Genomic DNA, 12037 nt, shown 5'->3' with positions numbered 1-12037 from the left:
ATTGTTAATGTTTCTGTTCACTTAGGTTTTTTTGTTATTCGCCTGCTCATTTGTGTCAGTTAGCCTCCCTCCTTCAGTTGCCTGCATGTTCTCTTCCACCAGCTGCCTTAGATTAACCTCTGATCAGCTCCCCTTATTCATTGGCCCATTCTCCAACCTGCCTCAGTATTTATACACTGGTTTTCATTGTTCTCTACTGGTTCCTCCGCTGGTTTCACCTGTTCGCTGCCTGCTCCATGTCCGTTGACTACATGATCCTGTTAACGTCCTGCACATGTCTCAAACCCGCTTGTGTTGTAAGTTTATTTATTATTAAACCTTTTAATCTCCTACTATGCTCTACATTAGGGTCCTGCCTCATCAAAATATGGCGGTATTAGTTGTAGATGGTGGATTTTCTAAATTTACAGATGTTCTGCATGCACAAAAAATAGTACAGGAAAAGCCAAAATAACATAATTTGACCTTTTTAAAAATACACCATTAGGGAATTTTCTTGGATGAATGCAATTTAGCTTGACATGTGACACAGACAATGCCGAACAGAAACTAAATTTCATGTAAGATGTTCCCTAAAGGTAAAGTGTAATCAATTACAGATTAAAAGATAGATTGTGAGCAAAATAACAAAACACCATTCGATTTTGCACAAGCATTACTTTGCATATTATAATATTCCATGTTGAATGCATCTGTTAAATTGGATCTTTTTACTGAGGCAGCTAAATTCTTCAACAAATAATGACATATCCATCACTATTTAAGTGTAGTCAGTATAAAATTCTTGTTTTGTTTGGCTATATCAAGCTTCAATGTGTCATATACTGGCTACACAGGTACTAAACATAAGGTCCTGCTCAGAGTGATAAAAGCAACGCAGTGTATCATGGGCTGGAGCTCCCAGCTCAATGATGCACATGTTGTACACATGTGCATCATGATGCGTTGTTGTACACATTGGAACCTTTAATACCAGCAAGCTAGGGAGCAAGTCCAACATCATTTGGACTTGCTTGGACAAGATTCAGCACCATTAAGATGCAGAATAGGTTTTACCCTTAAGCTCTGGCCTATATTCATAAAGGAATTATAAACTGTATTTGACTAACTGAAGTCAGTTATGCATCCATAGTACATGCCACCTTCTGCATAAGGTCACCTATCAAGTAATGAATATGTTGCATGTACGCAGAGATATTGAAAATCATTGTCTTTGAACTAGGCTTGTTGCTTGTTGCATTCTTTCTCTAAATAGTACACATATTTTGGGACCAGGAGTGTAGAATTCAAATGGTTCCTAAAGGTCAGGATGGAGTGAATTACTTTTGCTGTACAATTACCATCTTAATTTATTTTTCTATATTTAAGGGTCAACAGACCATCAGAAAATTACATTCAAATGTTCCATGACTTTCCCCAAGTGTTTAGATAGATATTTAGCCAAATTAATCCCAAAGTACTGTAGGTCAAATCATCAGTTTCAATTTCAGTTCCAAGCATCTGGGAGCCGAGGTGCATACATCATGGCACAGCATCAGATAAGCTAAAATTATTGTTGGGTCATAGCTGAAATAATCAAGTCCCTATTGTTTTATTCTGTAGCACATACACTACTGGTCAAACGTTTTAGATACACTCTCTCATTTAATGGGTCTCTTTATTTTTAGGACTTTTTACATTGTAGATTCTCACCAAAGGCTTCCAAACTATGAATGAACACACATAAAATATCTCTAAACTTTTAATATTTTAGATTCTTCAAAATAGCCGCCCTTTGCTCTGATTACTGCTTTGCACTCTTAGCATTCTCTCCATGAAGTTCATGAGGTGGTAACCGGAAATGGTTTTCCAAAGAGTCTTGAAAGAACTTCACAGAGGTTCATTGAGAGACAGACAAAGGTTAATATTTCAGTCATCACAGCAAAGGGTACCAAATGTTACTTTAAGGAATCTAAAATGTAAGCATAATTAAAGTTCTTTTACAATTGTTCGCTTGCTACATAATTTGATATGTGTTCATTCACAGTTGTGATGCCTTCAGTGAGAATCTACATACATTGTAAAATGTTATGAAAATAAAGAAAACCATTAAATGAGAAAGTGTGCATTAAACTTTTCAACGGTAGTATAGTCAAAAAAATCATATCTGGAGATCAAGTTGTATCTTCTGCAGCATCTAATGCATAATAAAGTGATGGTATAGTATTATTTTCCTGTGGTATTGAATGGCCCCTCACCACTGAAGCAAATGCAGATCCACAACAGTGTGATGAGAGCATTATGGACAGAATAAACTTTTACCACAACGTTCAACATTTTGGAGGTGTTGTTTAGGATTTGGTTTAAAACCAATTATCTTCGGCCGACTAACAAGCTGAGCATTAAATACAAATTTCAGGGGCGAGGGCTTTGACTTTAACATCTAGGGAACCTATTTTCAACCAGATTTGTGAGTGAGCTTCTCAACATATTCTTCATGATGACTGAATACAATTTCTTAATCGCAAAGACTTTCATCTTTCAAAATGAATGGCTGCTCCTTATGTCTGGTATCCATGCCAGAGGGAGAGAGGGAAGAGGAAAAGGGAGAAGAGCCTGGACCCACTGTCAGTTCAGTGAAGCAGAGAGGGAGGCAAACATGAGCTGACATGTAACCGTGCACTGGGAGTAACATGCACACGTTGCATGCTACATATACACCAAAAAGTAATAAAACATTTTCTTGGTTATTCTTTAGTCCTGAAATCTCTTAACATGTAAGCATCAATAACATGCCCTGATGCCCATTATACAAATAGCATGAGGGCTGACATAAACATGGATGCACTGAAGCATGTATTTCTGTTTCCCCAGCACAAACTACTGACTCTGTAGAGTTTAGGAATTCTAAAAATATCAGAAGCAGACTAGCAGGAGGCGCAGATATACACAGACACACATCCAGAGCACAGGAGCAGTGGTGAAGTCGAGGACACAGAGGAGCCGGCAGCCTGAGGGAGTCAGCAGAAGGTGAGCAGCGATAAGGCTGCATGATTGTGACTGTGTCAGAGAGAATCTGCACACCACAACAGCAGCATGTCCTCATGTACACACCTTGACATAAAAAAAACACATCTATTTATATGCACTCTGCATCCCCTGCAGCAGTGTACCAAAACCGGGTATTTAGACTCCAACACATGGCCTTAGTGTTTGACAAAGTTCTGGAAAAATAATTTTCTAGACCCGACTAAGTTGATTGTGTTCTTGTAAATCTGATGCATTTCAACAAAACTAATCAGAAAGGAAAGGATAAAAGCCAAACAAAAAAACACTTTGCACATCCTTGAGTGGATCTTGCACTGACATGTAAAACTATTTCAGATCTCTGCGGTTCTTTTTCATTTTATGTACCTGTTGTCAAGTAAAGTTCAGTATTTAATTATTATACTTCAAGTATATTTAGAATACAAGAAATATTGGTATATATTTGGTAACAATGATTTACATAGCTACATATAAACTACACAAAGTATTCCTACCTCTCTCGGTGAGTTTTATCATTTTGATAACTATAATCCATATCAAGTATAAGCATCAATGACAGTGAAAGTCCATCCAAGCAACAAGATACAAGTTCAATACAGCTTGTAAGAGAGTATCCACAGTGAAACGAGTCCTGTACTAACCTGGGCTGAAAGCTGATGAAACTTCAAAACTGAAGTGTTTGCCATAATGACTACCAAAGCCTGCAAGCTGGGCTGCATGGTGGCGCAGTTGGTAGCACTGTTGCCTTGCAGCAAGAAGGTCCTGGGTTCAATTCCCAGCCTGGGGTCTTTCTGCATGGAGTTTGCATGTTCTCCCCATGCATGCGTGGGTTCTCACCGGGTACTCCGGCTTCCTCCCACAGTCCAAAAACATGCCTGTTAGGTTAATTGGTCACTCTAAATTGCCGTTAGGTGTATGAATGAGTGTGTGTATGGTTGTATGTGTGTTGCCCTGTGATGGACTGGCGATCTGTCCAGGGTGTACCCTGCCTCTCGCCCATAGACTGCTGGAGATAGGCACCAGCTCCCCCGTGACCCACTATGGAATAAGCGGTAGAAAATGACTGACTGACTGACTGAATAATTGTGGTAACTCTAACTTCCCTAAAACATAAAAAGGTTAGTCTAATTTAAAGTCAGACAGCGAATGAAAAAAAAGGATACATGTCTTTTTATAAGTGTATATATAAATATATTAAATCTGGCTTTAACTGTACATTACTGGTAGAGCATAAATGGATGCCATTTAAAATATAGTGGCCCATACAGCAACCATGTAGGCATTTGCATTTGTGATGTTGCAAGTATGATTTTATATATCGTACTCTTATTCATCGTCCTCCGCTTATCTGGGACCGGGCTGTTGGGCAGCAGTCTAAGCAGACACGCCCAGACTCCCCTCTCCCCAGACAACTCCACTAGCTCCTAAGTTCACAGGCCAGCCAAGGGACATTATCTTTGGCAAGTGTGTCCTGGGCCATCCCCTAGGCTTCCTCCTGGTGGGACATGCCAGGAACACCTCCCGAGTCCAGGGGACAACTGAAACAGATTCCCGAGCCACCTCAGCTGACCCTTTCATTATGGAGGAGCAGCAGCTCTACTCTGAGATCTTCTCGGATGGCCAAGCTCCTCATCCTATGATTTATTGTGCCAACTCTAATTTGTAAATTCCAGATGTTTGTCTTCCCTGTTTAGAACAACTGACAGGCTTCTTCTGTATACTCATAGGGCCTGATCTTCAAAAGGTTTGCGTGCACAAAACCATACGCAAACCTGTTTGCGTCCGCAAAGCTGATCTACAAACGAGGTGCCGATCGGATCGGATTGCGTGGTAAAATGGGTATAAATTTTTTTGCGTGTTTGTCTTCATGAATGTGCAAAACATATGATAATGACCCAAACGTGCAAATCTATGGAAGGAAGACATGCAAATATAATCTTTTACCACGCACAACGTGATTAATCAAGCCTGGAACGGATTGCGGGTGCTGTTTTTGCATCTAGATTTGGCAACGTTTGAAATGTAGGTTATAAGGATTATGATTATTGCTTAATTAATATTTATCAAAAATCATAATTAAAGATCACAATTCAGGGAAATAATAATAATAATATTAATAATAATGACAAAAACTATTACTTATGAATAGAAATCAGAGATGTCCTCTGGTGTTGTGATTGTGGACTCAAAGCTCTTAATAATTACAATTAGCTATTTATTATTAATAATTGATAATTATTAACCAAAATCACTAAATGTCACTGTTTATTCAACCGCTTCACCGAAGGTGGGGGGCTTTTGACCTTATTTTGGCAGATAAATCACTCTTGCATGAAATAAACACGCTTCTCTTAGATATATATGTGAAGATTTATTGAAGCCATATATCCCTGGTTTACCTCCATTCTGGTTCAAAACCCTTCACCTAACAAGCACTATTCTACACAAAGTGGATAAAAATGACTACCTAATAATAACAATAATACTAAAAGAAAATATTTACATTTAGTGTCTATGAAGATCAAGCCAGCAGTTTTATGGACAAAATGTGCGATTTGGCTTAACTTGGAAAGAGAAGCCCTCCTGGTGTGCTGATGTCTCATTGCAGCGATCAGCTAGTAGAATGGTGGGGCCACGCCCTTAGCCACTAGCTGTTATGATTTGGGTTTGTTTGGTTTTTTTGGTTTCGGGTTTTTTTCTTTATGTTTTTCAAAGTTAAGGTTTTGAATCGATTTCTGTTTGTTTTTCTGGTCATGCTTTAGTTTTGTTGTCTTGTTCATGTTTTGTCAAGTTTGGTTTTCGGATCTGGTTATGCTTTTGTTTCATGTTTTTCTAGTTTCTGTTAGTTTGTGTTCAAGAGTCTCTGTTTTGCTCCAGCCACGTTTTGTTCTTCTGTCAATTAACGTTATCCGGTTCACCTGCACCTAGTTAATCTGTCTTCTTGTTTCACCTGGTCACACTCCATATATACACACCTGTCCTGTTTATTCCTGGCGGAAACATTCTCAGATCATGCTCATATCTTGTTTTGTGGATCATGCCAAGCCTGTCCTGCCTGTCCGTTTATTGTTTTGTTCCTGCCTCTTCTGACAGTGAGTTGTTTTTTTTTTGTTTTTTTTTTATTAAATCGTTTTGCACTTACCGTCATGCTGCCTGCTAGTCTGCACTCCGGGGTCCTCTATCTCACAAGCCCTAACAGAATGATTCCGCCACACATGGACCTAGTGGACAGTAGGCAGGATAGAGCCAGGGATCGATGGGTCCAGCAGCAGATGGAGGAGGCAATGAAACATCTGCCGACCGACCTGGAGGATCTGCCGTCTCCACTGCTGCTGGAGCAGATGGAGCATGAGGCGGTTCAGCGCTGTTCTCCGCCTGCTCCCCTGGCTGCGCACTCTGATCCGGCAGTGAAACCCTCGCCCTCCTCCCGCTGCAAGAAACGTTGGCGCGGAGCACCTTCCTGCGGTTCGGCTGGCAAGGAGGTGGTTTCCCTGCCAGCCGACGGGAGGGCTGCGGCAAGGAAGCCCGCATCTTCGTCTGCTACAGCAATGTCTCCCTGGCTCGCTGCAGCTCCGCCCATGCCGTTTTCGCTCGCTCCAGCCCGGTGTTCTGAGGCAACACCTGACGAGCTGGAGCAGTGTTTAAGGTTCTATGCACGCCAGATTAGGAGCTTCAGGACGACCAGCCTCATGTATTCCTCTCCTGAGCTGGTGGAGAGGATCAGGCAGATGGAGAGGGATTATGAAACGGCAGTAATTCAGTTTTACTGCCGTCCTCCTTCACCCACACTAAGCCACATGAGTGGTGCTGCAGCTCAGTCCACATCATGTCCCCAGAACGGTGGTACTGCTACTGCAGAGCAGCCCACGGCAGGACTCCAGGAAGCTGCTACTGCAGAGCAGCACTCTGGAGACCTGACACACCTCAGCCTGACACACCAGGGCCTGACACACCACAGCCTGACTCAGCTCCTGCTCATGCCTCTGAGGGTCCGGGCGACGCCTCAGCTCCTGCTCACGCCTCTGAGGGTCTGGGCGACGCCTCAGCTCCTGCTCACACCACTGAGGGTCCGGGCAACGCCTCAGCTCCTGCTCACGCCACTGAGGGTCCGGGCGACGCCTCAGCTCCTGCTCACGCCACTGAGGGTCCGTGCAACGCCTCAGCTCCTGCTCACGCCACTGAGGGTCTCGGGACCGCCTCAGCTTCTGTTCACGCCACTGAGAGCTTTGTCCTCGTTCTGGCTTCTGAACCCAGAGCTGAGGGTTCGCCAGGCTCTGCTTCTGCCTCTGAGGGTTTGCCTAGGTCTCCAAGCCTTCGCCATCGACCACCTGAACTTTGTTTTTGGGAACTTTGTTTCAGTCACTTTGACCAGAAGGAGGCATAGACAGAATGACTGATGACGAGGGGAAAAAATCTTCTGTACATGTGTCAACAGATTTGGATTGTAAAAAAAAGAAATTATAAAAATAGACAAGAATAGATAAGAATAGAGGATTCTATATAGGATGATCTGAGGTTTGATTTGGAATCATGCACAAACAGAAGCTGTGACATATCTCCTATGATAAAACTTGCAATGCCTTTTTTCTTGCATCTGGATCATTCCAGCGCACCATCGCAGTTAGTGAGATCATCTGCTACTGAAGCACAAACCTGATCATGCAAAGGTGTGCACATAACTGATCATCCGTCAGAGAAGCGTGCACAGCATAACTGTAATTGAACATCATACAATGTACCAACTGGGCTTTGATGTTGATAATATAATTAATAGGAAAGAAATACATACATTTAAAGGCAAATCCATAATTTGTAAACTGGATGCTAAAATTACTTTTTAGCAGGGGGAAAAAAATCAACATTTTAAGGCGGCTTTTCCATGTTGTGAAAAAGACAAGTGTATGCTTTAACCTTGTCACTAAACAAAACATATTGCATTATTGACAGTAACATTGTGTCATTGCAGAGCAATCGGAGCTGGATCAATTGGATTATATTTTTGCAACTGAACATATGCCAAGGGAGGGTTTTGTCACAATCTGTGTTGTGCTACTGTGTGTGTGTGTGTATGTGTGTGTGTGTGTATGTGTGCGTGTGTGTGTGCGTGTGTGTGTGTGTCTTCCCAGAGAGGCTTTGCTGGTGGGCGTGGTGTGCAGACTGTACAATTTTGGCTGGAGCGTTTTTAAGGAGCTGCAGGACAAGCATTCTTCGCCTGATGCTTCACGTTGAGTGGTAACTCGTGCCTCCGAGATACCAGTTTCCAAGTTCATGGTTGAAACTTTGTAAGTCTTTGTGCAAACATTGCAGTAACCCAAGCTCGTGTTTTTTGCTGCTCTCAGGTCATGTGGATCACAACTCTGGATTCACTTCCTTCACCTTCGGACAGAAAAACCCTGGAACCTAGCTATCAGCTGCCTCTGCAAGCTCCAACTATCCTCCAGCCTGCCCGCTCTCCAACTTTACTGGAAGCACACCTTCTGACCCTCCGGACCGCTGCCTACAGATTGTGCCCCTTTTAGATCATCTACCTGGAGTTCACAAGCCCGAGAGTCTGGACTAGACGACCAGAGAACGCATCCTTTGGGAGAATTAAAAGGACAGTTTTGCCTCTTGAGATAATTAAACTTTTGAAACTTACCTGTGTCCTAGAGTGATTCTGCATGTGGGTCAGGAAGATTGGTTCTAATATGACAGGTTTATGCAGTACAAATTACGCCGTATGTTGATAAAATATTGGCAAAACAAATAAAGCGAAGCTGAGTGTGCTCCTATGGTGTTGCCAACTCAGACCAGCTGCCCTGTGTGCGCACCGATGGTGGAAGGGCATACGTTATTCTGGACACAGCTCTGCCCTCCTGCACAATAGCCTGTAATTGAATATTTTTATTAAAGGCGAAGCTGAATGTCATCTCTGCTTCACTGGGTCCACCCAGACCACAAACTTAAGGCATCTGCTCACAGAACATGCTCGGAGGCACCCTGCACAAATGAACAGAGAGGGCAAGTAATTTCATCAGGGCAGAGGCTGTGATGACAAACCTGCTGCTGTGAATGCCGACGACAAATGTTAACAAACTGTAACAGTCCAGAAAAGCTGGAGCAGAACAAAACAGAAGGGGAAAAAAATCAGCAACTGGATTATTCATAATGATGTAGGCCAACAACTCCTGCAACACAGCAAAGAGGATCTGTTTACGTTTTCTCTTGTTCCGCTGGGGGCAGAAGCAGCCAGCCAGTAACACACACGATTTCCTCATTTAAATAGGGCAGTCTGCACCTCTTTTGCACCTATTATCCATTGCTTGCGCAATCTTTGCAAATCGAACGCAACACACCCACTTATTGCACGTGCAGTTTTTTTTGTGCAAGCAATTTAGCGCCCGCCATTTTGAAATCTATGAAGATCAGGGCCATAGTGTTTTAGACCTATTAAGACCATAGGCAAACATAATATAAGGAAATTACCCTATTCATTACTCCATTAAGACATTCAAAAACACTCCAAAGAATATCTAGAACAGAACAGTACCTGCTTTTGACTGAAAGTGTCAAATTATTGAAAGTGCAAAGAAAAGCTAGAAACATACTTAATAAGCCCCTGGAGACTGCACTGATGATCCCACTAACCCCACCCTCCCTTCTGACTCCAGGAAATAATCAACGCTATGGGCTGCCTAGTGACACAGTGGTTACACAGTGGCCTTGTACCAAAAAGATTACTATAAATTGTCCTTAGGTATAAGTGTGGGCATGCATGGTTGTCTATCCCACGTGTCTCTGTTTTGCCCTGTGATGGACTGGCCACGTTTCCAGGGTGCACCCCACCTTTCGTCTTATGAAGAATGGAGATAGGCATCAGCCCCTCTGAGACCCTACAAAAATAAGCGGTATAGAGGATGGATGGATCAATAATACCAAAAGAACCAGATATTCATAGCAGACTTTACACAACAACTCTACATGCATGCTTACAGTGTGACCTTAAAGACTTTATACTAATTATTTGTTATTTTTAGTATTTTTATTGTCCAAATATTTTTGCAGTTTTAGCATTTTAAATTTGTTAAGATTACTTGTGTTTTTGTGAATTACTTCATTGTAATTATCTGCACATCATATGCTATCTAAAATCTTGAATATTTCTTCACCTTCATACACATCAGTCCAATACCTCTAAAATTCACAAATAGAATAGATTAGATTATTACACTTCCTTTGGGAAATGTAATATCATATGTCCTAAAATACCCTTTTGAGATGCTGATGGTTGAAATGCAGCCAACAATATATTTAAATAAATCCACAAATTTTCTACAAAACACTTTTCACTGTTTTTTTTATATGGAAGGAAGATGTACAGCTGGACATGGTTTTAATGGCAATTGATTCCACTGGATTATAGTTAGGGGTTTCAGAGAAAAAGAGGCTGAGTACAAATATACCAAAATATCTGCGTAAAACAAATTTGTAAAGTTTTACTTCACAGTTATACGGTATTTTGTGTTGGACTATCACATAAATCCCAGGAAGAACAGTTTGTAGTTGTAACAGGACAAAATGTGAAGAGAATTTATGAGGTATCATTACTTGAAAAGCATTTTATGTTATTACACTACATTCATGTTTGATTTAACTTTGCAAAGTGTTCCAGATTTTAATACAATTTTGTTTTTCAGCAGTAAATTGGTGTTTTTCTTAAATATTCTACATAAAAATGTATTATTTATTATCATTTATTATTTTGTTGGGGAATAGGGTGAACCATTATCTGCAGCAGACCTGTAAATGAGACAGAGAAGAATGAAAATAACATGTCTAACTTTACTCTTGCAGCCTTACTTCTAGAAACTCCATCACATTCAGTTAATTAGTTTCTCACTTGCTGACTTTGATCTGCTCCAGTTCCATTGCAGTTTGTTTCTGAGTGTGTTTCCTCAACCCAAGGCTTTGTCTGAATACATTTCTACAAACAGGATCCAATTTGTTTAACTTCTGTTGAATACAGTAGAGGGTATGTGCAGAAGGAGGCTTGTGACACTGCACTGTGAACACTGTGTGGGATTCAGTTAATCTACATGGCTCTATTGTGCTAGACAGAGGTAGAAATTCAGTTAGGCCTTATTTTGGAACAAAATAAGTGGTCAAGCAGCTTCTGGGGCCTACCTGTGTTGCCTGGCATTTTGCCACTGCCGAGCTTCTTCAACCTCTTTTGGTGTGATTTGCCATTGTAGTGAATCTGGGCCTGGGCAGCTGAGTTCAGCTGGATGTTGCAGACCTCACACAGCGTGTATGTCCGTTGCTTCCGCTCTCTTTTAGCGCTGTAGGGTGAAGAATGCAGAGTGCCCCCCAGTGACAGGTCATGAAGTTGTTCACCTTCATCCTGGATCTCAAAGCAAGACTCACTGTCCATTTGCACTACTTGTCCTCTGCCAACTCCGTTCCTTTCCAGTTCAGGTACTAGACAAGATGATTGGCTGAAAGGACGTTTCATACCTGCAAGAGAACAAGAAAAGAAATGATACAAGACAATAAATACAACACAAAGGGCCATAAAACTAAATGATTGACACATTTGCCCTTTTTGATTAATCTAGCCTGATGTTCTATCTTCTGAATAACTAACTTAATATAACAAATACACAAATTCACCTTCCTAAAGAGTGATAGTTCCAAAGGAGAAAGATGCAAAGCTCATGCTCTGCACTTGTAACTGTCAGAAGAAGAGCATGAAATTTGATCTTTTTTGTGTCTTGTGTAAAATCATGCTTCTCTGCAAAAACACAGAGACACTTTCTCTCTGTGCATCAGTGACGATTTAGACCTCTGGCAAGAAAAGCTTGACAAGTTGTAGTTGGTCACATAATCCAACAAGGCTCCACTTGGGGGAGACAGAGTTCTGCAGCATGGCTCTCTGAGGAACAGTAAAACCACTGTTCTAATCTGTTTCACAGGTGATAACTCCATGCCTGTTTGAAGCAAAAACTTCAGAAGGAACTTCTGTTTAGCATGA

General features: G+C 41.5%; 1 protein-coding gene across 2 annotated transcripts in view; it reads right to left on the bottom strand.

The window, feature by feature from the left end:
* The window catches only part of LOC124863683 (zinc finger protein 385C-like), a 213753-nt gene that overhangs the window by 134077 nt on the left and 67639 nt on the right, over positions 1–12037 (bottom strand). For both annotated transcript variants that reach the window (XM_047358112.1, XM_047358113.1), the window contains exon 2: positions 11191–11520. In XM_047358112.1, the coding sequence (XP_047214068.1) occupies positions 11191–11518 (328 nt within the window). In that variant the 5' untranslated portion in view covers positions 11519–11520. The remainder of the gene's footprint in view (positions 1–11190; positions 11521–12037) is intronic.

The sequence above is a fragment of the Girardinichthys multiradiatus genome, chromosome Y (genome assembly GCF_021462225.1).
Source record: "Girardinichthys multiradiatus isolate DD_20200921_A chromosome Y, DD_fGirMul_XY1, whole genome shotgun sequence".
Lineage (NCBI taxonomy): Eukaryota > Metazoa > Chordata > Actinopteri > Cyprinodontiformes > Goodeidae > Girardinichthys > Girardinichthys multiradiatus.
The sequence above is the reverse complement of the archived record's forward strand: the minus strand, read 5'-3'. Positions and strand labels throughout refer to the sequence as shown.